General features: G+C 44.7%; 1 protein-coding gene across 2 annotated transcripts in view; it reads left to right on the top strand.

Annotated features, from left to right (window-relative positions):
• BID (BH3 interacting domain death agonist) overlaps nt 1-19,897 on the top strand; it is a 28,788-nt gene extending 8,891 nt beyond the window's left edge. For both annotated transcript variants that reach the window (XM_086714539.1, XM_025930228.2), the window contains exons 2-6: nt 7,314-7,389; nt 11,127-11,340; nt 14,467-14,606; nt 16,792-17,004; nt 18,436-19,897. In XM_086714539.1, the coding sequence (XP_086570665.1) occupies nt 7,378-7,389; nt 11,127-11,340; nt 14,467-14,606; nt 16,792-17,004; nt 18,436-18,447 (591 nt within the window). In that variant the 5' untranslated portion in view covers nt 7,314-7,377 and the 3' untranslated portion in view covers nt 18,448-19,897. The remainder of the gene's footprint in view (nt 1-7,313; nt 7,390-11,126; nt 11,341-14,466; nt 14,607-16,791; nt 17,005-18,435) is intronic.
• Nucleotides 19,898-23,404: the final 3,507 nt, after the last annotated feature.

The following is a 23,404-nucleotide window of genomic DNA, read 5'->3' as shown; positions in this document are numbered from 1 at the left end:
CATTGTGTGGCTTTCTTTCAATGGTATTTGTAGTTTTCAGTGTACAAATCTTATACGTCTTTTGTTAATTGTATTTCTAAGAATTCTTTTTTTTTTTTAAGTTTATTTATTTATTGGAGCACCTGGGTGGCTCAGTTGGTTAAGCGCCTGACTCTGGCTCAGTTCATGATCTCACAGTTTGTGAGTTCGAGCCCTGTGTCAGGTCTGTGCTGACAGCTCAGAGCCTGGAGCCTGCTTCAGATTCTGTGTCTCCCTCTCTCTCTGCCCCTCCCCCGCTCACACTCTGTCTTTTTCTCTCTCTCAAAAATAAATAAACATTTTTTTAAAATTTATTTATTCATTTTGAGAGAGAGAACAAGCAGGGGAGGGGCAGAGAGAGAGGGGGACAGAGGATTGGAAGCGGGCTCTATGCTGATAGCAGACAGCCCAATACGGACTCGAACTCACAAACTGTGAGATCATGACCTGAGCCGAAGTCAGATACTTAACCAACTAAGCCACCAGGCACCCCAAGAATTCTCCTTTTCTTGATACTGTTATAAAGGTTATTTTCTTCATTTCATTTTTGGACTGTTTATCGCTAGTGTATAGAAGTACAATTGATCTTGCAAATACTTGTGTTCTGCAACCTTGCTGAACTCACTTATTAGTTCCAGTAGTTTTTTTAGTGGATTCCTTGGGCTTTTCTATTTGTAAGATCATGTCAGATCAGTATGTTTCAAAGCTTCTCAGTTAGTTGATTTCAGTGTGCCAGGGTTGAAAACCACTGGGTTGGATCAGTGGTTCTCAGGCCTTTGAGATGGAAGGGGAGGGGAACAGAGTAGTCAGAGCACTAGAATTTCTGAGGAATTTTCCTGAGTGTCTGTGGGTGAGAATGAGGGGCTGAGAGCTTAGACTCAGCCTAGGCACAGAGGCAGAGGGACCAGTATCCTAAACGCCAGCTTCTTCCTTTCCCAAGGAGGAATCCAGTTGGGCCAAGGGAGTGGAAGTGTGCCTTTTACAGAAGTGTGTTCTGGGTGAGGGTGACAACATCCTCCCTGCTGGGAGTTGTTAGAAAGAGCCCATGTTAGAACCCATAAGAGTCAAAACCCAAAAGAACTCGTCAGCGGGTTGGGGAAGCTGTTGAGGTCCTGTTGGGGACTGTGGAGAGGAACAAGTCTGGCTCTGAGCCACCCAGGGCTGTAAGGGCCATCTTTCTGGCTATGCCTGGACCCTGTCCACCCCAAGTAACTGGACTTCACCCCAATTGAAGGACTTTTTCTTACAGCTCTAGACTAGTGGTTTTATATTCATAAAAGTAGATGTGAGAACTGGCAGATACTTTAGAAATCCACATTCTCGGGGCACCTGGGTGGCTTAGTTGGTTGAGCGTCCGACTTCGGCTCGGGTCATGATCTCACAGCTTGTGAGTTTGAGCCCCACGTCTGGCTCTGTGCTGACAGCTCAGAGCCTGGAGCTAGCTTCAGATTCTGTGTCTCCCTCTGTCTCTGCGCCTCCCCCTCTTGTGCTCTCTCCCTCTGTCTTTCTCTCTCTCTCTCAAAATAAATAAACATTAAAAAAAATAAAGAAATCCACATTCTCTAGAAACTGGTTGTATCCTCTTACTAGTTGCTTCATTAATTAATTAGTGAGGTAAATGAAATCTTTGACACGTGTCCATTTTATCATTTTATATTTGTATGAGAGTCATGGTTTCACTTTTTTTCTTTTAATTACGCATTAGCAGTTTTGGAGGTCATCTACTGAAAAGCATGCCCAGTGGATTCACATGGTCTTTTCTTAGCTACCAGAGGCAGTAGCTAAGCAGAACGTTTGTTTGTTTGTTTGTTTGTTTGTTTGTTTGTTTGTTTGTTTTTGAGAGAACGCATGTGGGGGAGGGGCGGGGAGGGCAGAGGATCTGAAGCTGACTTTGTGCTGCAGCCTCGAGCCCAATGTGGGGCTTGAACTCATGAACCGTGAGATCATAAACTGAGCGAAAGTTGGATGCTCAACTGACTGAGCCACCCAGGTGCCCCAGAACTTTTTAAAAAATATTTATTTATTTACTTAGAGAGGGAGAGACTGCGTGAGTTGGAGGGGGAGGGGCAGAGAGAAAGAAAGAGAATCTCAAGTAGGCTCCCTCCATGCTCAGTGTGGAGACTCACGTGGGCTTGATCCCACAACCCTGGGATCATGACCTGAGCCAAAATCAAGAGTCGGGTGCCCAAGAGTTGGGTACTCAACCGACTGAGCCACCCAGGTGCCCTGAAATAGAACATGCTTTTAACTTCACTGACTGTGTCTCTGTCTCTCTCTTCTCCTTCCCTCCCTGTCTCCTTCCCTCCCTGTCTCCTTCCCTCCCTGTCTCCTTCCCTCCCTGTCTCCTTCCCTCCCTGTCTCCTTCCCTCCCTGTCTCCCTCCCTCCCTGTCTCCCTCCTTCCCTGTCTCCCTCCCTCCCTCCCTCCCTGTCTCCCTCCCTCCCTGTCTCCCTCTCTCCCTCCCTGTCTCTTTCCCTCCCTCCCTCCCTGTCTCTCTCCTCTCCCTCCCTCTCCCTCCCCTCCCTCCCTCCCTCCCCTCGTCTCTCTCCCTCTCTCCCACCCTCCCTCTCTCCCTCCCCTCTCTCCCTCCCTGTCTCTCTTCCTCTCTCCCACCCTCCCTCTCTCCTCCCTCTCTCTCTCCCTCCTTCCCTCCCTCTCCCTCCCTCTCCCTCCCTCTCCCTCCCTCTCCCTCCCTCTCCCTCCCTCTCCCTCCCTCTCCCTCCTCTCTCCCTCCCTCCCTCTCCCTCCCTCTCTCCCCCCTCCCTCTCTCCCCCCTCCCTCTCTCCCCCCTCCCTCTCTCCCCCTCCTCCCCTCTCCCCCCCTCCCTCTCTCCCCCCTCCCTCTCCCCCCTCCCTCTCTCCCCCCTCCCTCTCTCCCCCCTCCCTCTCTCCCCCCCTCCCCCCCCTCTCCCCCCCTCCCCCCCCCCCTCCCTCCTCCCTCTCTCCCCCCCCTCCCTCTCTCCCCCCCTCCCTCTCTCCCCCCCTCCCTCTCTCCCCCCCTCCCTCTCTCCCCCCCTCCCTCTCTCCCCCTCTCCCTCTCTCCCCCCTCCCTCTCCCCCCCTCCCTCTCCCCCCCCTCCCTCTCCCCCCCCCCTCCCCCTCCCTCTCCCCCCTCCTCCCCCCTCCCTCTCCCCCCTCCCTCTCCCCCCCTCCCTCTCCCCCCCCTCCCTCTCCCCCCTCCCTCTCCCCCCCTCCCTCTCTCCCCCCTCCCTCTCTCTCCCCCCCTCCCTCTCTCCCCCTCCCTCTCCCCCCCTCCCCCCCTCTCTCCCCCCCTCCCTCTCTCTCCCCCCTCCCTCTCTCTCCCCCCTCCCTCTCTCTCCCCCTCCCTCTCTCCCTCTGTCTCTGTCTCTGTCACTCTCCTGACTTTGTGTTTTGTTTTGGCTTGGTTTGCACATGCAGATCAGTTATTCCCATTGGTGACAGCAGTGATGGAGGATTTGGCTGTGTGGTCTCATCAGGTGCTGGTCTTTATGGACTATTCTCTGTTGAATGACGATGACAGAGAAGCTGGATTGTTGGACTCTTTTACACATAGGAATTATTGAGGACCCCCAAAAAGCTTTTGATTAAGTGGGTTTTATCTATTATATTTTCTGTGTTTGAAATTAAACCTGAGAAATTTTTGGGTGCTTGGGGGGCTCAGTCAGTTAAGCATCTGACTTTGGCTCAGGTCATGATCTCACCGTTCATTAGTTTAAGTCCCACGTCGGGTGAGCTTGAACCCCACTTTGGGCTCCATACTCTTTCTCCTTCTTTCTCTTGTCTCTCTTGAGATTCTCTCTCTCCTTGTCTCTCTGCTCACTCACTTTTGCCCTCCCTCTCTCCAAAAAAAAAAAAGTTAAAAAAATAAAACAAAATTTTAAAGTATTTGTTGATTCACTTGAAAATATCATTTCTTGGGGCGCCTGGGTGGCGCAGTCAGTTGAGCGTCCGACTTCAGCCAGGTCACGATCTCGCGGTCCGGGAGTTCGAGCCCCGCGTCAGGCTCTGGGCTGATGGCTCAGAGCCTGGAGCCTGTTTCCGATTCGGTGTCTCCCTCTCTCTCTGCCCCTCCCCCGTTCATGCTCTGTCTCTCTCTGCCCCAAAAAATAAATAAACGTTGAAAAAAAAATTTTTTTTTTAAATAAAAAAAAAAAAAGAAAATATCATTTCTTGTTGCTTATTAACAAATTTTTTTAAATACTGCATTTTAGGGGCACCTTGGTGGGTCAGTTGGTTGAGCATCCGACCTTGGCTCAGGTCATGATCTCACTGTTCATGAGTTTGGGCCCCACGTCGGGCTATGCACTGACAGCTCAGAGCCTGGAGCCTGCTTCGGAGTCTGTCTCCCTCTCTGCCCCTCTCCCACTTGTGCTCCCTCTCTCTCTCAAAAAATAAATAAACTTAAAAAAAAAGAAAAGAAATGCACATGAGTAAGGAGTACAGTTTTTAAGTAAAAAACTGGCCAGGGCCCCAGAAGGGGACATCCTCAAAGCATTTGTACAACTTGGATCCCCTTTCTTGGGTATTTTTTTTGTTTGGTTGGTTTTTTCTCTAGAGCAAAAAGGAGAGTTCCTAAACAGCAAAGTTTTGACAGGAACATCCTAGTTCCAAAGGAGTCAGACTGATGGCCAGCACAATTCCAAGAGCAACAGTCAGTTCATACTCTCAGAAAGGACAAGACCTTAAAACAAATCCCACATAAAGCCTGCAGAGCTTGGGCATAAAGAGAGCAGAGCCTGAAATCCAGGAGAGAACTTACCCTCAAACTTTAGGGTCACTGAGAAAGCAGTGAGGCCACTTGGCTTTGTGGGCACCCGGTCCCTGTTTGCTCACCAGCTGTGGAACTGTTGGGGTCATCTCAAATTTCCCACTTCTGATCATTAAATAATATTAACCTTAAAAATCTAACTGCCAGTGATTTCACCAGCAGCTGTGGATTTATTTGGGAATAGCAGAGAACTGTAATTTAGAACAAGCAAACTATGGCAAAAACCATAGCAAGTTCACAGAGCAAAGGAGAGGACTGTGCTTTTCCAGAGGAAATTGGAAGCTGGGAGGGCTGTAATAAAACAAAAAGCCCAATTGGATTAACCAGGAGCTCCAATTATGGTGGCTCCTCATTGGCTGGGCTGTTGCTGGGGAAGAGGAAAAGCTTTCTTCCTCCTGCTGGGGTAATAACGATAGTAAAGGAGTGTCAGACTTGTAAGGTACCTTTGTTCCTTCTGGGTCTGCAATTCATGAGGAGCCATGGGGCGTGAGAGCGCCCCCTGCTGGCCTGCTGCAGCCATTCTAAATGAGGTTTCCTTTTATTTTCACAGTATCAAAGTCTGGAGGAAATCAATTAAATGTTTATGTTAATTATCTCTTGAGTGCTATCTCCCCCACATAGTTTTCTAAAGTTACTTCTTGAGAGAACAAGGTGGAGGCCAGCATTCAGTCCACTGCACCTTTACATTGTTAGTGGCTTGTGGACATCATTTGGCTTCTGTGGCCTTTTTCCTGAGGGGCGTATTCTGTTTTATTCTTTGTCCCGATTCTGATAATGGTACCAGCTCTTGCCTCCTTCCCTATGGAGGGCCTGTGGATAAGCCAGCATCCGTAGGTTCCCTGTCTGTCCAAATACACCTGAGTCCTTTGCTCTTGGCCCCCTTTCCTCCCACTCAGCCATACCCAGCCATGGGCTCTGCCAGATTCCCAGTGTGAGGGTTAGGGTGCAGCCTCCAGCTTTGCACGATCTCTAAGGCCAACAGGAGCACCTGAGACAGGAGCATGGGCAGATCGAGAGTAACTGTGTCCCACAAATGTGCACAGCTGCCTGGTGTGGAAGGCATGTCCTCCATGCTGGTCTTGTCCTAGCCTCCTTTTCACGTGCATGTTGGAGCCCCACCTGTGCTTCCTAAAGAGGAATTGGTTGTCTGTTCTTGTTTTTTATCTCTTCTGTTTAAGGACCCAAGATAAAATTGCCAAATTTGGCTGTTTTTTACCCTACAAAATGATGATTTCATTTGGTTAAAACTAATACTGTGTGTAAACACACACATACACAGGCAAGTACATTTTAAGATAGGATTATATTGTTGAGACTGTTCTTTAGAAACTTTGGTCTGTCTTGGACATCTTTCTCTACTGATGCACACCTAGATCTCTCATCCTTTTTTTTTTTCTCACGTTATATGTATTCTACTTCATGGGCATAATTTTTTGAACTCAATTCCCAGTTGCCTTTTGTCTGGTCAATTGTTTATGATGGGTTATTTAGTTTGGAATATGTGCCATAGAGGACCTTTAATCTTTTGTGTAATTGTCAAATATAGTCTTTTTTCTTCTTTCTTTCCTTTTTTTACCACCAAATGCTAGAAAACATTTTATTTCAAGGCTTCTTTTTTTTTTAAATTTTTTTTTTTTCAACGTTTATTTATTTTTGGGACAGAGAGAGACAGAGCATGAACGGGGGAGGGGCAGAGAGAGAGGGAGACACCGAATCGGAAACAGGCTCCAGGCTCTGAGCCATCAGCCCAGAGCCCGACGCGGGGCTCGAACTCACGGACCGCGAGATCGTGACCTGGCTGAAGTCGGACGCTCAACCGACTGCGCCACCCAGGCGCCCCTCTTTTTTTTTTAATATACATTTTACAAGAGCTCTTTCTGGATGAATGCCACTGAAATCATGTGGCCTCTGGAGAGAAATGGTCTGCCTCACTGTCTCTTACTCCCCAAACCTAATTTTCTCACCTACCCGGATCAACACTGTACACCACCTGCCTCTCAGCATAGTTGTGTGGAACAGAACGGATAACGTGAATGCTCTGAGAATGGCTGCACGCTGAAGTAATGGTTATGTAGTAGTCATATCAGTGGTCGTAGTAATAATAAAAGAGTCCCTAAAACTTCTAGGTATACTTATCAGCTAACTTTATTCTTGTAAAAAGTGCACTAGTGTAAGTATTTGCCTGAAAATAATTCATAAGCTATATTGCCCTATTTGCCTGATCAGTGAGCTCGGGGCGGGAGAGCTGAGCTCTGAGGTTGGAGGATTGATTTTTGGGGAGCTCTCCATGCCTTGGCAAGTCTCTATAGTGAGGAAAACTCCAAAGTCCACTCACTTGGGCTGCTGCCCAGGTTCCATGCTGTGGAGAAAGGAGCAGCCTGAGTGAGTGTGGTTGGGATGGGTGAGGTGTGAGCCTGGCCACTGTGGCCAGGGCGCCTTTGAGCCAGGGTCCAGGATGACTCCCTCAATTCTTTCCTGAGGGTCCTGGAAAGGGGTGTCCCTGCAGGGAACAGCTGACTACCCTGTGTGCATGTGTGTCCTTTTCCAGGTTGCTGACTTGGGACACCTACAAGGCCGGAAACGAGACAGAGCCCTGCAAGGCTGCTTGTGCCATGGATTCTCAGGTCAGCCCATGCACTTCTCCTGGAGGAATGCTTTGGGAGGGGGAGCAAGGGTGACTGGGGCCAGCTTGTTCCTTGTGTGTGTGCAGTCAGTGTGCACCTAGCTGACCCCTTCTTTGACAGTGCTGCAGAGAGGAGCCTCACATTCACAACTTGCTGTAGCACAGTAAAAAAAGAAATACCTGTTCTCTCTCCTCTTCTCTTCCCTCCACCTTGTGCCTGATCACTCACTGGAAGGGCAAGGCGGCTTTCTGATTCAGGACCATTTAGAAACTCTAGAATTCTTGGAAGCGATCACCCTAAGGTCATATAGGCCATTCCCCTGGCTTCAGTAGGATGGTACCTAAACTGCCTTGTCTGTACTTACCTTTTAATTAGCTGGAAGAGAAAATCATAGCCTATCCAATCAAAAGCTCTTTATTTATTTTCTTACTATAGTCTTTTTGCTTCCTTTCTTTTCCAAATTCTGTAGAGGCCCCTAGCACCAGAGGCTTTTCTGTGTCTACACTGTATGTATCAGCCTTCTCTTCTCACCAGCTATTGTGAGAGGTAACTGCAAAAAATCTAAGGATTTGATGGCTAAACTTAGTGGCCCACAGTTTCTGAATCCCTAAGCATAGCAACATCTGATGCCTGGAAGTTTCTCAATATATGCTTGTTAAATATCCTTCTAAAGGATGGAAACCACATGGTTTTTCAGGTTGCTAGCTGGAAGGACTGAGACATGGCGGGCTCAGCAGAGATGGTGGTTGCTTGACCAGGAGATTTCTGCAGATCCTCTTGTCAAGCTGATGAAAGTCTGTTCTCAGTGTTCAGAATTCCCTTCCGTTTGGTGCCGTTTAAACCTGCCCACCATTCTTGTTGCATTCATTCGTTGTTATTTTTTAAGATTTCCTTTAGTATTTCTTGTAGGGCAGGTCTACTGCTATATTTTTGTTTACTTTATTTTTTTTAAGTAAACTCCACACACAGCACAGAGATCTCACGAACCAGGAGATCATGACCTGAGCCAAAACCAAGCTTAACTGACTGAGCTACCCAAGGGCTCCAGTTTTCCAGTTTTTAAAAAATTATGGTAAAATATACATAGGATAAAATTTACCATTTTAACCTCTTTTAAGAACACAATTCATTAATTAGCATTGAGCACATTCACATTGTGTCTCCATCACCACCATCCATCTCCAGGACTTTTCATCTTTCCAACTGAAACTCTGTTCCCATTAAACACTAACTCCCATCCTCCTGTCCCCATCTCTGGCAAACCCCACTCCACTTTCTGTCTCTGTGGATCAGACTATTCTGAGTCCCTCAGAGAAGTGGAATCCAACAATATTTGTTCCTTTGTGTCTGGCTTAGCATAATATCTTGTGTTTGTTTGTTTGTTTGTTTTACTATTATGGTACTGTTCATCTACATTTTAGTGTTCTTTGATTTTTTTTTCTTTTTTAGAAAAACAAAATAAGAGATTGGTTTGGATTTTGGAGTTTTTTTGGGGGGGGGTTGCCTTTTATTTATTTTTTAACTATTTGTACGGTGCTGGTTTTGCCAGGTTTGAGCACCTGGATTATCCCAATTTATCAAAACACATTGATGGCTTTCCATTTTTTTCTCTGCACTGAAGCTGATTTTATAGCATGAGAGTTATTTTTGCTTCCTTTAAATCAATTTTGTAGTATGTCCTTCAAGGTTTCCTAAGTCTTGATCATTTTTCTTAACATACTTTTTCTTGTGATTTAAAAGGATAAATAGCTATCAAATCTTGCATCTTCTGAGACATCCATTTCAACTTTTATCACTAGAAGATCAAAAAGGGTCATAGTTTTGTACTCAGTTTGCCACAAGCTCTATTTGTCCTTGGAATTAAATACTATCAGCTCCTGGGTGCCTGGGTGGCTCAGTTGGTTAAGCGTCTGACTTCAGCTCAGGTCATGATCTCACAGTCTGAGGATTTGAGCCCCAAGTTGGGCTCTGTGCTGACAGCCCGGGACCTGGAGTCTGCTTCTGATTCTGTGTCTCCCTCTCTCTCTGCCCCTACCCCACTTGTGTGCTCTCTCTCTTTCTCTCAAAAATAAATAAACATTAATTTTTTTGTTTAATGCTGTCAGCTCCTGAGCCCGCTTGCTTTTATCTTTCTTTCTTTTCTTTCTTTCCTCTTCTTTCTCTTCTTTCTTTCTTTTCTTTCCTGAGCCTGCTTTCTGATTTGTGATGTAGTCTGGTCTGACATGCCCATCTAACAGTGTCTGTCAAACTGCTTTCCAACCACCTGTACTAAATGTTTGAGTTTGTGGTAATTCAACCCACAACCCTGCCCCAGCCTTCCTTTCTTCTCTTCTGGGCAGGACATCTCCTTAAGGAAGAAATGAAGGATGTTCTTGAGTTTCTAAGCTGTCTTGTGCCACCTGGCCTCATTATACAGTAATTATAAGGATACACACACCCCCCCCCCCCGTTTTTTTTTTTTTTTAAGTTTATTTATGTATTTTGAGAGAAAGAGCAAGCAGGGGAGGGGCGGGGGGGTGGGTAGAGAGAATCTCAAGCAGGTTCTGCTCTGACATGGGGCTCGGCCTCAAGAACCATGAGGTCATGGCCTGAGCTGAAACCAAGAGTTGGATACTTAACCAGCTGAGCCACCCAAGTGCCCTGGATTTTTCCCCCTTTTAAGGGATAATTCTGGAGAAGTAAAAACTGGTTAACAATACGTTAGCTCCTTATTTTGTGCATTTTATTTATTTAAAGCCATTTGCCCTCTAAAAACTGTCCTAAAAGTTTTCTTATTTTTTTCTAATGAAAAATATTCAGGACTTAGAAGACAGAAATAAATATTACAAGCACCTTCATCTTCTTCTGTTGACCTTCTCTTACAGTCTAGTATGTGTGTTTTACATTTATTTGGGCAAATCTCAGTATCCCCAGGCTTCCAGATGATTCCCTCTTTCATCCTAGGTCTGGCTGCCAGGTCTGCGAGTTTTCACCTTTGTTTGCCAAGAACACCATCCCAGATGCACTCGGCACACTAGAAATGTCCCTCCTGGCTCCCAGAGTACAGATGTCCCTCTTGGCCCCCAGAGCTCCCCTGCAAGTGTTGCTAACGGATGGAGAGCTGGCAGGCAGAGACCACCAGCCTCTCACATTAGAGCAGGAGCCATCCCCCTATATGAAGCAAACCAAGCCTACCCAAAGGCAAATGTTATCTGTGGTCATTATTACCCAGTATTTATGGAAAATTTGCTGGTTGCACAATACCATCTTGGCCCACAAAGAAGATTATGAAAGAATTTCTAACTGCTGGATGTGTAGCTGGTAAGGTGGGCTGAAGTTGGTAAAAGACACATGAGAGTTAGCATAAGCATGTAGATGTATAAGGATGATATCTAAGTGATGATATTGGCTGACTTACCTAAAACAGCCTTTGTACCTTCCTCCTCCGAAAGTAAGCTCACCCCAGCTCAATGTTTTCAGGATGTCAAGCATATGGTAGATGAACCACCTTCTGCAGAATTGGAGCTTCCTCTTTGGAATCTACAGGTGGTGTTGCTTAAAGCAGGCTCTGCAGATTTGGCCTCTGCCCACTGAGTCCTCTTGTATGCACAGGGTTATTCAGATATCTTGGGCCAGTGAGGCTGTTTCAGGCTCAGCTACTCTCAGAGCCCTTTTGCCAAGCTCAGCTGCAGGAAGGGCCTCTGGTCCTGGACTAGCTTCCCACAGGTCTCCTTGATTTGACTCCCTTTTCATCTTAGGTCAGCAATGGTTCAAGCCTCCAGGATGAGCGCATCACAAACTTGCTGGTGTTTGGCTTCCTCCAAAACTGCTCCAACTATAATTTCCATAAAGAGTTAGAGGTGTTGGGCCGTGAACTGCCTGTGCCACCAGCTTACCTGCAGGAGGACCACGATGATGGGCTCCAGACAGATGGCAACCGGTGCAGCCGCTTCTTGGATAGCGAGGAGACAGGTACCTAGCATAGCCTCCTCTGTCCCAAATCTGGGCTTTGCTCTCTCCACTAACTTTTAGGGAACTTAAGTCCTGGAAGGAACCTTTGGACTCAGTGTCCACCTATGTGGTTTCAGTCCACTGCATATGTTTGTGTCATATGGTTGTTTGGTTTGTACCTCATGACTCCAGTGGAGCAAGACTCTCTAGTTTCCAATCAGTTGAAATCCACTCAGTTTCTTTATAATGATTCTTTGAATCTGTATAGTACCTCACACTTTCACTTTCATATGTATTACGGCATGATTATCTACAACATAACTAGGGCATTGAAGTATTCTGAACCTAATTTCCAAGTGAGGAAACTGAGGCCCAAAAAAGGGTCAATTACAAACCCCAAGTCAGGCAACTACTGGACACAGTCCAACCAGGTCTCGGGCCAGGCCTGTTTCCTTAAGCTGGGCTCCATCGTCCTCTGCTGCTGCCTCCCAGTATATCATGGTTTCGAGGCTTTCTTCACTTTTCCTCACCCACATCCCTGTGCTGCCCTTCCAACCTCACTTTTTACTCTTCTTTGTCACTGGTGAGGCCTCCACAGAGGGAGGCCATTCTGAACTCTAAGGCTGAGGGAGCAGGGCTGGGAAGCAAGATAAGGATCAGCCACTCCCAGATTTGGGCCCGGAACAGTGGTTCTCAGTAGTGTGCACATTGGAATTCCATGAGGAACATTTTCAAAATGCATAGTCTTTGGGCTTGACTGCAGCTGTCTGAACCAACATGTTCTAGGGTGGAAGACTCTCAGGTGTTTCTGGCGTATATGTCCTGGTTAGAATCACTGCCAAAGGGACTCTGAGGTCTTGGACCCAGTCCTCACAACCTAGCCAAAGGACTGAAATCCTGCCTCCTGCCGCCCAGATATCTCCTGGCATAAGAGATTGCACTGCCCTCTTGTGGCCATGGGGGAGACCAACAGCTGATCCAGCTTTTGGACCTCCAGCTCTATGTTAAATTGAGTGGATGGGGGATATGGCAGAGTTCCCCCACTAGCCAGGGTGTGCCAAAGACTTCTGTGCTTTAGAATCCAGCTACTGTATCTCCTGGGTAGCTCTAAATTTGAATAAGGGCAACTGGCCCCCTTTGGGGAAGGCTTAGGAGGGGGTGAAGGGCAGGAATGGCTTTGCTGTCAGAAGCTATGGCTGGAGTAACTGTAACCAGAGGCTGTCCCCTGGGCTGTCTTTTGCTCTTCTGCACCATTCCTTGCCCTTAGACTGCAAAGCCTGGCTTAACTCAGAGTCCAGAGTGCTAACCATTACACTATGGAACCCCCCAAGCCTGGCTTAACTCAAATGGCATTTGCAAAGGTACACTTAACTTCACTGCTGGTGGAAAACTAGTGTGTAGATTAAGTACCTGATGAGACTTGGAAGCAAAAGGCAAACTAGAGGCTCTGTACACCACAGTTTCATTGGTGAATTCATTTACTCAGCTGGACACTGAATCCGCCACGGCTCCTGAAGTTGCCGCAATAAAGTGGAAAAGCACAGAGAAATCAGTGAGGCAGAGTCAGTATAGTGGGAGCTACGGAGAGCATGGGTCCTCCACAAGGGATCAGGAAAGACTTCACAGCTATAACTGCAGTTGAGCTGGGCTATGGAGGAAGGGGTACGTTTTGGCTCTTTGGAAACTGTGAAGAGGGAATGGCAACAGCTTAAGCAGACACTTGAAGATGAAAAGATTGGGGTCTGTAAAAGGTACTGTGAATAGTTGTTTGGCTAGAGTGTTTGGAGGGAATAGTGGAAGTTATGGTCCAAGGTGTTTGGAAGCCAGGTTATAGCTTGTCAGTTGAGCAAGGTGTGAGCACATGAATGAGTAGAGATCACAGAGATCACAGAGATTCAAGGATCACAGTCAAGACCACAGTAGGCAGTCTAGGGCAGGTGAAATGCTGAAGGCACAAAATTTAAGGAGGAACTGTCTCCAGGGGCACACCAGGACACTTCACCCTCTCAGTGCCTTGCTTGCCAAAGTATATTGTGGAGAGTGGAGAAGGGCCTGGAGGGCAGTGAGAAGGCTAAGAGGCTACAGATGAGAGCTGATGGAGAATCCACACCCAGGTGGTGGCAGTGGTAATGGTGGGACAGACGGTTGTATCTGTGAGATAAGATTTGACAATTGCTTGAGGATGCCTGCAAGGACTGGGGAGATTGAGATTTCTGTCCTGGGTAAATAAGAACCCGGAGGGAAGGTGCAAACACAGAATATAAGATTTAATGGGAGAAATAACAATGGCTGGCATTTATTGATTACTTACTAGGAGCTAGGTACAGGATCCATTCATTTACACATTCATTAATTTGTGTAGTTGTCTGTTGAGCCCTACCGTGTGCCTTGCATTGTTTTCAGTGCTGCATATTTGGCAGTAAACAAAACAGATTTAAAAATTGGAGCTGTTAGGAAACTTACCTTCTGGCATGGGAGTCAGACAAAGAACACAGACAGGTAAAATATATGGTGGTAGTGAGTGCTGAGGAAGGAAAAGGGAGGGCGACGGAGAGGGCAGGTGGCAGTGCAAGTGGCAGTGTTAATAATCTCGGACAGAGTGGCGTTTGAGTAGACCTAAAGGAAGAGAGAGAAGGAGCTGTGTTCTCTGGTGGCAGATGCAGGGCTCTAACTCAGTCTAACAGCAGAGCCTCTGCCCTAATACCTTCTTAGGCTGACACCTGTTATATGATGGGGTCTAGAACTGGCAGCCGTGAAGCTTGCCATCAGATTCATGCCATGGCTGCTCAGAATCATGATGCCTTGCAAGTCATGGATGCCCTTGCATCACTGTCTTTTTTGTGGACAAATGTTGACTCTCTGCAGGGTGGGCCCACTTCTCCAGTCTTCTGCTCATTTAGACCCTTTCCTGGCCCCAGCACTCCACCCCTGCTCCCCTGACTGCACCCAGGTCCTCACATAGCAGCTCTAGTAGAATGGAGCATGTGCCGTCAGCAAGCCCACCATGGTGAACTGTGGAAGCAGGAACTAGCTTTGTTCCAAAGCAGAATCCCTTTCTTTTTCTGGTATGGGATGGATTGGGAGGAGGGGTCAAACAGGACCATTTTTTGAATCTGCTGTGTCTCTGTGTCCTGCCTGAACATTCAGATTCTGAGAGTCAAGAGGAAATCATCCAAGATATCGCCAGGCAGCTCGCCCAAATCGGGGATAGGATGGATCACAGCATCCACCCAAGAGTGGTGAATAACCTGGCAATGCAGTTTATGAATGTGAACCTGTCAGAAGAAGTAAGTGAGAATATTCACCAGTGCCCTTTCTGGGTTAGTCAGGAAGTGTGAGAACTTTTTCAGTTGTCAGGTGTGTGTGTTTTTGTTTTTGTTTTTGTTTTTTAATTCCAATGTAGTTAACATACAGGGTTATATTATTTTCAGGTGTACAATATAGTGATTTAACAGTTCTATGTATTACTCAGTTTTCAGCACGATAAAGTGTACTCATAAGCCTCTTCACCTATTTTACTTATCCCCCCAATCCACTTCCATCTCTGTTAACCATCAGTGTGTTCTCTATGTTAAGAGTCTGTTTTTTGGTTTGTCTCTTCTTTTTCCCCCTTTGTTCCTTTGTTTTGTTTCTTAAATTCCATATATGAGTGAAATCACATGGTATTTGTCTTTCTCTGACTGGCTTATTTAGCTTAGGATTATGCTCTCTAGATCTATCCATGTTGTTGCAAAAGGCAAGATTTCATTCTTTTTTACAGCTGAGTAATGTTCCATTTTGTATACACCACATTTTCTTTATTCATCTATCCATGGACACTTGGGCTGCTTCCATAGTTTGGCTATTGTAAATAATGCTGCAGTAGACATAGGGGTACAAATATCCCTTCAATTAGTGTTTTTGTATTATTTGGTTAAATACCCAGTAGTGTGATTAGTAGATGGTAGACTTTTTCAGGAATCTCCATACTGTTTTCTACAGAAGCTGCTCCAGTTTGCATTCCTACCAACAGTGCATGAGGTTCCTTTTTTCTCCACGTTCTCATCAACACCAGTTGTGTTTTTTGTTGTTGATTTTAGCCATTCTTACAGGTGTGAGATGGTATCTCATTATGGTTTTGATTTGCATTTCCCTGATGATGAGTGATGTTGAGCATCTTTTCATGTGTCTGTTGGCCACTGTGTCTTCTTGGAGAAATGTCTGTTCATGTCTTCTGCCCATTTTTTAATTGGATTGTTTGTTTTTTCGAGTTATAGAAGTTCTCTATAGATTTTGGGTACTAACTCTTTATCAGTCATGTCTGAAAACCTCTTCTCTCAGTCCACAGACTGCCTTTTAGTTTCCAGTTGTTAATTAAAACACCAAGGTCTGTCCTTTGTCTCTTATCAGACAAACCAGTGTCCAGTGAGGTAATTCAGTACCTACAAAACAATTGGAAATAGAATCATAGCATGGTTAATTGTCTTTCAGAAGAATCAACTTACTTGGTATTTAGGAAACCTGAACCTTAAGTCAGAGTTAAGAGTTTGATATAAAACCTTCCAAAAAAGATTAACAAAACGTATATGACTCTTCCAGGACTAACTTATTCTTTCCTCAGTTTTAGAGAGTTGAATAAAAATGTGAGTGAGAACATCAGGTCACTTACCACATGTGACAAGAGTGACATTTTATTTAGCCCGCTACTCTTAACTTCATGGTTAAAATCAGTATAGAGCTTCTGTCCCTTGCGGATACTGTAAACTAGCTCCTCTAGCCTTCCTGAAGAAACTTAGTGGGAGAGATGCCCCAAGGCTGTCAAATCTATGGCTACCTGAGTTTGGAGGAGGGGAAAGATTCCATCCTTTTGACTGGAGCTGCAAATGCAAACACCCCTCACTACCCAGAAATGTGTCTGTCCTCCAGGGCAGCCTCCTGCCTCCAGGAAGGTTTGTCCCCTCTGGATCAGCAGCTGTCATAGCCGTGGTATTGTTCTGCCTCGGGTCCTCTCCCACAATGTTGACTTAATTTTGCATATGAGTTGATGAGCTTGAAGGTCCTTAAGAGTCTGGTGGTCTGTGGTGTGCCCCTGCCATGTAGTGAGAATGTCATGTTTAGCCCCCTTCATCTCCTTCCGGTAGCTAGGTCTGCACTGGTAAGATAGGTCTAAGACGTCTTGGGTATTTAATTAATTCTTTATTTTAAGTGCCTTAGAGGCAGGGAATGACTCATTTGTCTAATGTGAACACACACACTCAAGATGTATTTGATGAATGTGTGTCCAGCTATGGGGACTGAGCTCAGCCTACCCTTTCCATTGCCTCTCCAAATTAAATTGTTTCTCACTCTCCTCCAGCCTCCTCAGCTGTTTAATAAGTTCTTCCCTCAAAATGAAAGCATGCTTCTTCCTACTTAACATTGGTGGACTGTTCTCCTTTCCGAGGGCAGAATATTAGTGAATGAAATTTCACGTGACCCTGTGTCTACCTGCAGGACAGAAGGAAACACCTTGCTGCTGCACTGGAGCAGGTCCTACAGACTTACCCGAAGGACATGGAGAGGGAGAAGACCGTGCTCTTGTTGGCCATGGTATTGGCCAAAAAGGTGGCCGATCACACACCGTCCTTGCTCCGTGATGTCTTTCGCACAACAGTGAACTTTATTAACCAGAACCTACTCACATATGTGAGGAACTTAGTCAGAAATGTAAGAACCAGTGATGTCAGCACCTTTGCATTTCGCTGAATCCTCTTGGTCTCTGCCTGCTCCTTCTAAGGTCTGGAAACACAGCAGAGCTCTCTGCTGCCGGGCTTCTTTCATCCTTTCTCCCCTGCTTCTGGTGACCAGACCACACGAAAGGGACCTTGCTACTCAGGTAGAAGGTGTGGCTTTGCTTCTATGAGAAAGTTGTGTTGTAGAAGGTGGTGATGAGCACCCCTTTGAGCTTCATCAACTTTATTTTTTTTTTTTTTTCAACGTTTATTTATTTTTGGGACAGAGAGAGACAGAGCATGAACAGGGGAGGGGCAGAGAGAGAGAGGGAGACACAGAATCGGAAACAGGCTCCAGGCTCTGAGCCATCAGCCCAGAGCCCGACGCGGGGCTCGAACCCACGGACCGCGAGATCGTGACCTGGCTGAAGTCGGACGCTCAACCGACTGCGCCACCCAGGCGCCCCAAACTTTATTTTTAAGACACCCTGCTATCAGAGCACACTGCACACTCTACTCTTGTTAGGATCCAAGTCATACAGTGTAGGTTACGGGTAGAGCATGAGAGAATGTGGCGGGAGTGTCCCCAGCTGGGCTTCATCTGCCTTCACCTCCACCTCATCACAAACATAAGTATAATTTACATTTAAAAACATGTTTACCAAAAAGGATGTTGGGGAGAGATGCCAAAATGGATAGTCAAAAAGGGGGAAAACTATCTAAAATCTTGCCCAGAAAACCTGTCCAAGATATTAAAACTAAGATATTAAAAGTCACAATTCTTCATGATGCTGCCTAGGAAGAAGGGCCAGACAGGTAGTAAAGTCTGTTGCTTCACTTTAACTGGAAATTAAGTGGTTGTATCTTATCTGTAAGTTTAGTGAATGTTTGGGATTTTGTGTGTCAGAGGCATTACTCAGGCATCTAACCCCTGATGCCTTTCTCTGTGTGCCATGGTCTTCATTTATGGCAGCATTTTAAAACAGGAGAACGAATACAAATCTTGAAGCTGAATTGTTGGGAGAAGGTAAGCCTGAGAAAGTTCGTAACAGCTTTCACCAACAACCATCTAGCTGGACAATAAGTGGGCAAGATGTCGATAGCTATCTGTATTAACAGCCTCCCGAATACTGAAGGGCTGAAACAGAATCTTCATTCCTTGGACCAAGATGCTTCTTAGCACCAGAAGTGATTCAATAGATGTGAATATCCAGATCTCAGCACCTTGAAAGCCTATGTCTTTGCAATTGCTCCCATGTAGCAAAAAGGAGGATGCAGCGATCTAAGGATGACAGGGCTCCAGAGAGTGTGTTTTGCACAACCCCGGCTTCACATCTATTGATTGTGGCACCAGAGTCCTTAAGTACTAAATCCTGGTTAGTGAATCAGACTGGCTAATTCTGTCTATTTTCCTTTCTTGCTGCAGGAGATGGACTGAGTGGACAACTCTGCAAAAGTACAACTGGTTAAAACTTGATATGTTGACAACAGTACACCTGCCTCCAGTGGAGATGGAGCCATGGCTATGTAAACAAAGTTCTTAGAGAAGATAGGCACGAAGTAATAGCTATTTATTTCTTACTATTTTAAAGATGATGTTTTAAGCAAGTGATTCATTTAGAAACTTTACCTTAACATACTTGAATGAAAATGTCAACTTGCACAGATTTGAATGAGTTTCATACCATCTTCCAAATCCACTACACACTGTGCCTTTATCTTATTTCAGCTGTACGGGTCTTCACTTGAAAATTAAATTTAAGAACAGATTGTAAGGCAGAAAAAAAGGGTTTTTTTTGTTTAAGAAAAAAAAACATGTTTTTTTGTTTAAAAAAAATACTGTTTATTAAAGTGCAACCTTGGGGTGTGGTCTGACAGCAGGCAATATGAGGAGAGTAAGGTCTGGAGACGGATGAACTTATCCCTCACAAATGAAAAATTCCTCTCAATGTAGGGCACACCTTGATACTAAGGAAGTTAACAGTCTTCCCATTTAAAAACCAAACAGTACAAGAGGTTCTGGACTAAAGTTCTGTACTCAAACAATGGGAAAATCAGGCCTCAAAACATGATTTTTTTCAACTCGATTTCCTTTTGAGTTAAGAAGGACCACAGGCAATTGAAAGGTGTGGAGATCATTTAAGGACCCACGTCAGCCACAGCTTCCAAAATCAGGTAACCAAATGCACCTTTTCTTTCCAAGAAGTCAAGGCTCTGATAAAAATTTTAAGCTGATGCAGTACCAGAAGCTACTACATACAGCCCATGGGGGAATGTCTGTTAATAATCTTCCATTTTCATTTTCCTCCCATATCCCTCAGCTTACCCTTGCCCAAGAAGTGACATCTGAAGAAAACACGTTTCTAGCCATAAAGATAAAACAATAGTTAGACTTTTAAAAATTCAACAGTTGAGGTGGTTCCCTTTCTTAGAGACACAGTCAGAATGCAAGTAATAACAAAAGTAAGTCACTTAGGTAGTGCCAAACCAGAGAGAGCTTACATTTAGAAACAGTGCAATACTGGTCTGTTGTTCCCAGCGATAAGCATTTCCTAGGATTCTGTTTAAAGGTACAGTGGTGGATGCTGGGTCCATATCACACACATTAATGTTAGACTTACCAGTAATACCGTTGTTACTATGAATAGAACACTCTGGGAAAGGATATGAACAAGAGTAATAGGTACTAAGAAATACTTTCTTGTTACCAAAAACACTTTTCTGTTCCTTGAGAGTTTAATCAGAAAAGAAATATGACTGCATTGTTCAGCATTAAATACATACCACACTAGGGCTGGGTCTCAATTTGCTATCTGCAGTATGTTGCAAATACTAAAAGCCGTGCAGTAAGAAGGCCACCATTTGGAAATAAACCGGTAATGCTGTTATGTTTTGGAGTGGACTTTTTTTTTTTTTGAAGGATTCATATCACAGTGGAAACAGGTTGAATCACACATATACATACATACCCACTCATCCATATGTGTATCAGTTCAATCAGATTCTTACTAGGGGTGGGGGGACACTTTCTTCTGAAAGGAACAATTTAAATACGAAGTCAACTCTAATGGAAGAAAAAAAGAGCTCTAAAAACGACAGATAATTCCAGATTATCTCTTATAATACAACTTTTCACATCTTTATCTGCCAGTTTTGCTTAAATTGATACAGTAGGCCACCATTTTCATACAGCTTATATACATACGTGTTGGTGTAAATTTCTTCAGACCAAGTTAGACTTTCTCAGCCATGAGGCAAAATTATCACCTTCTTGTCCCCAAACCAGCATTATGAAAAGAGTCCACTGTATCAAAAACGAATGTTCCCAGTCTTGAGCACATCCCAGCCAGAATGACTGAGACCTATCCTGGAAGTTGGTGGATTTTACTCGTCATGGATATAACAAAGTTTTTTTTTTAATTTAGAGAATGTGTTTCATCCTGTTTTTTTAAATATTTGAATTAAGCAATGGAAATTCCTTGGTTAAAGATAAAAAGTTTTCTGGGGCACCTGGGTGGCTCAGTCACTTAAATGTCCAACTCTTGATCTCAGCTCAGGTCATGATCGAACTCACAGTTTTGTGAGTTCGAGCCCCGCATTGGGCTCTGTGCTGTCTGGAGCCTGCTTGGGATTCTCCCCCTGTCTGTGGTCTTCCCCCTCTCCCCCCACTCACACTCTGTCTCTCTTAAGTAAATACATTAAAAAAAAATTCTTGGGGCGCCTGGGTGGCGCAGTCGGTTAAGCGTCCGACTTCAGCCAGGTCACGATCTCGCGGTCCGTGAGTTCGAGCCCCGCGTCGGGCTCTGGGCTGACGGCTCAGAGCCTGGAGCCTGTTTCCGATTCTGTGTCTCCCTCTCTCTCTGCCCCTCCCCCGTTCATGCTCTGTCTCTCTCTGTCCCAAAAATAAATAAACGTTGAAAAAAAAAATTTTAAAAAAAAAAAAAAAAAAAAAAATTCTTGCCTCACTTCTAGCAGCTTAACAAGGCTGGATTCTTAAATGAATAAATAAAAAGTAAAAAGCTTTCTTCTCCAGAAGCTGCTTGGCATATCTGAAAGTCAGGTGGATTATCTGGTATAGTCAGAAGGTCAAATCATTCCTGATCTCACCACTTAGGATCCAGCACTAACTGCTGAGATGCTCAGGGCTACCTTAAAGGGTCATAGCACCAGAGCCTTTTATTTTCCAACAATTTCACTGCTGACTGGGAACCTGAATATGGAGTGTCCTTTGAATGCTAAGATCATGTTTTCAGAACCTGAAGGCAAAGTAAATAAGTGTGTACCTATCAAGACCCCAAGATTATCTGAAATCCCTCTGAAGTCCAAGGCCTAAGATTACCATGTGAATACAAAGAGTCGTCCATCAATTATCTTCAGATCTCACTTTATTTCAACCTCCAATGTATTCTCCCCAACACACTGCTTCTAACAGCACAATTCATAGATTTGAATTTTGTTCTTTTCCCCTGATGAATAGATTGGCCAAAAGGCAGATAACAGGAGGGAAAAGGAGGAGCCAGAATAAACCACAAATAAGGTGAGCAAATCAGAGTTGTTAGGAGAGCTAATGGAAATTCATACAGAGAAAGTAAATACATGCACTTAAGTAAAATGTGTTACCAAAATTACCATTTAATTCCAGTAATTTTGAGGAGATGAGAGCATTAGAACCAATAATAAATTGAACTCAGTCAAGGAATGAGGTAGAGAGAGGCACTTTTAATGTAAAGGAAAAGAGAAATGAAAGCCTAAGATAGCTGGAAAAATACACAAATTCTATCTTTTCCTTTGGTGCTGGCCAAGGGCCAACCTATGTAATACAATTGTCTTGCTAAAAATCAGGACCCAAGTTATTCCAGACTCCGTTAACAAGGAAGATTGTATTTCAACTTCCTTTTATTCCTGGAACAGTAGTAAAATGTCAAAACTTTTGTTCATAACAATACACTGATTAACCAATTTCTTCTGGTGGTGCAAAAAAACACTGAGCAAGATCACTATAAAATTTCCCCTTAGAAGTTTGAGAAGGGGGCAAAGATCACCTTAAACCAGCTGCTACTTTTTAACTTATTACAAGGCTTTGCAAATATCCCTGAGAACATCTCCTACCTGAGCTTACTATGAAGCAGCTGCCTGGCTAGAGCTACTGCAGTGTAAACATAAACATCGGGAGGGCCCTGATGGTTTAAATTCACAGGAACATGGCCAGCCAGAGGCTAGTCTTATGTAAATAAAGGGAAGACCAGGATGTCTTAATATTTTAGTTTCATGACCATTTCTACTCTCTATGGAGTTCTATGTATGAGGTAACTAAGAAATAGTGACTAAATTTTAAGAAACGGGTATCCTATAGCCAAGGCCCCAGTGTACTGTGGAACTGAGATGTTTCACTGGAAAGTTATCTAGTGTCAGCTTCTGAGCAAGATGTGTCTGTGGCTGTACCTTGCCAGCTCTCAAGTCAGTCACCTCTCGAATGTTGAGAGGCCAATGACTGGCGGTATCCCCCACTTCATCTCATCCCACTTCACAACCCATGGCATAGGCAGGGGGAAAGGTAAATAGAGAAAAGGGAAGAGAAAGCATCAAGGCGCTGTCTTCAAGTCATTTGGTGATGATTCCTGTGTCAGACTGCCTTACTCTTGTTTATAAGCAGAAGTACTTATGTGACACACTAAAAAAGATAAAGATCCATACCAACAATAACTGCACATTCTTTAGCCACAAGGCATCACGTTCACTAAGAGAAAATCATACAAGTTCGGAATAACTCTGGACATAACCTTCACTCCTATTTCTGTAGAACATGCTCAAATTTTAGATTAGGCCAGATGGAACCGTTGTACAAATCAAGAAAAAAACTCCCTTTCTTCCAGGGCACAGTCTGGTGCGCCTGGCTGCCCTTGTGCAGTCCATGATTGGCACAACCATTTGTAGAGAGCCTACCAATCCTGCTTGACAGTGTCACAAACATGGTAAAAACCGAAAAAAGCACTAGACTTGGAGTCAGAAAAATCCAGTCACCTTTTCCTCTCCCATGCTAGGCTTTTGAAAAGTCATTAAACTCCAATTAGGTCTCTTCACAGCGTAAGCTGGGGATGAGGACTATGAATATCCATTGCAACTGTGAAGGTGGAATAAGGTACATGATGGTGCACAAGAACAATCTCTGGCAAATTGTAAATGTTCAACTATTGTTAAAATTATAATGCACACTTTTTAAGGAAAAGGATACTCTAATACAGAAAAATATGCACCCTAAACTGAAACCCATCTCACAGTTGAACCTCCTCAGTGATGAATGCTGTAATGGGAAGTTGTCACTAATGGCAGATCTCGTTCCTCCAGAGAAGCTACATTTTTCTGGTATGGTGTTGCTGAGGCTTTAAATGAGATAC

The sequence above is a fragment of the Puma concolor genome, chromosome B4, assembly GCF_028749965.1.
Source record: "Puma concolor isolate L17-30 chromosome B4, mPumCon1.1.hap2, whole genome shotgun sequence".
Classification (NCBI taxonomy): domain Eukaryota; kingdom Metazoa; phylum Chordata; class Mammalia; order Carnivora; family Felidae; genus Puma; species Puma concolor.
This window is presented reverse-complemented; position numbering and strand designations above follow the sequence as displayed.